General features: G+C 53.8%; 1 protein-coding gene across 5 annotated transcripts in view; it reads right to left on the bottom strand.

The window, feature by feature from the left end:
- Positions 1-798, bottom strand: part of PITPNM2 (phosphatidylinositol transfer protein membrane associated 2) — a 107,857-nt gene that overhangs the window by 961 nt on the left and 106,098 nt on the right. For all 5 annotated transcript variants that reach the window (XM_017734776.1, XM_017734778.1, XM_017734777.1 and 2 more), the window contains 2 exons: positions 732-796; positions 471-654 (listed from right to left, as the gene is read on the bottom strand). In XM_017734776.1, coding sequence (XP_017590265.1) covers positions 471-654; positions 732-796 — 249 coding nt within the window. The remainder of the gene's footprint in view (positions 1-470; positions 655-731; positions 797-798) is intronic.

Below are 798 nucleotides of genomic sequence, written 5' to 3'. Positions count from 1 at the left end.
TCTGGACACTGTCAGCTCCTTCACCTGCCAGACACAAAAACCTCTGTTCTATCTGGAGTTTCTCTGAGGCTCTGAGCAACATCAGGACCTCCCAAGGGTCACATGCCTCGAAGATCTCTATGGAGTCTCCCAGCAAAGCCATTTCTGCAGCAGCTCCATCCCCTCTCAGGGCAGCCAAAAAAACAACAAACAGGTTAAAAAAAGTGCATGTGTGAGGAAGGGAGGCTCTGCTGCCTCGTTCCATTAGGGGTTTGAGGAGCAGTGATGAAATGGAGCAGTGCAGAGCAGAGGCAACACAATTTAACAGCATAGACACTTTTGTAGAGCAATAAAGGGATGGAAATAAAATGAACAGATTAATCTTCCACTGCAGGTCACATTGCTGCCAAGAGACTGGTGCTGACAGTGGCGGTTGGACGAGGAGCAATCTAAACCCGTGCCACAATCCCTTTCAGCAGAGCCAGGCTTACGTCGGTGATGAGGGATTTCAGGAAGTTGGCCTTGTGCCGCAGCGGGTCGTGAACGAGCCCATCGCAGAAGGACACGATGCCATGGGGGAAGTTGTGCTGTGCTAACCATGCCACCACCCTCTGCTTCTGCATGTCAGGGCGGCCCGTGACATAGATAATGAGGTAGCCGAGGTCTTGCCAGTGCCTGGAAGGAAAGCCAGGAGTCAATGGATTGCAGAGCAGTGCTGCTGTCAGATCAACTGCCCCAGGCCCTGCCCTGACCTTACAACGTCCACGGCCCCGGCGCGGACTTTGGGGTCGCTGCCCATGATGGACACGCTGGCTGCCA

Source organism: Corvus brachyrhynchos, unplaced genomic scaffold (assembly GCF_000691975.1).
Source record: "Corvus brachyrhynchos isolate BGI_N302 unplaced genomic scaffold, ASM69197v1 scaffold114, whole genome shotgun sequence".
Taxonomy (NCBI): Eukaryota; Metazoa; Chordata; class Aves; order Passeriformes; family Corvidae; genus Corvus; species Corvus brachyrhynchos.
This window is presented reverse-complemented; position numbering and strand designations above follow the sequence as displayed.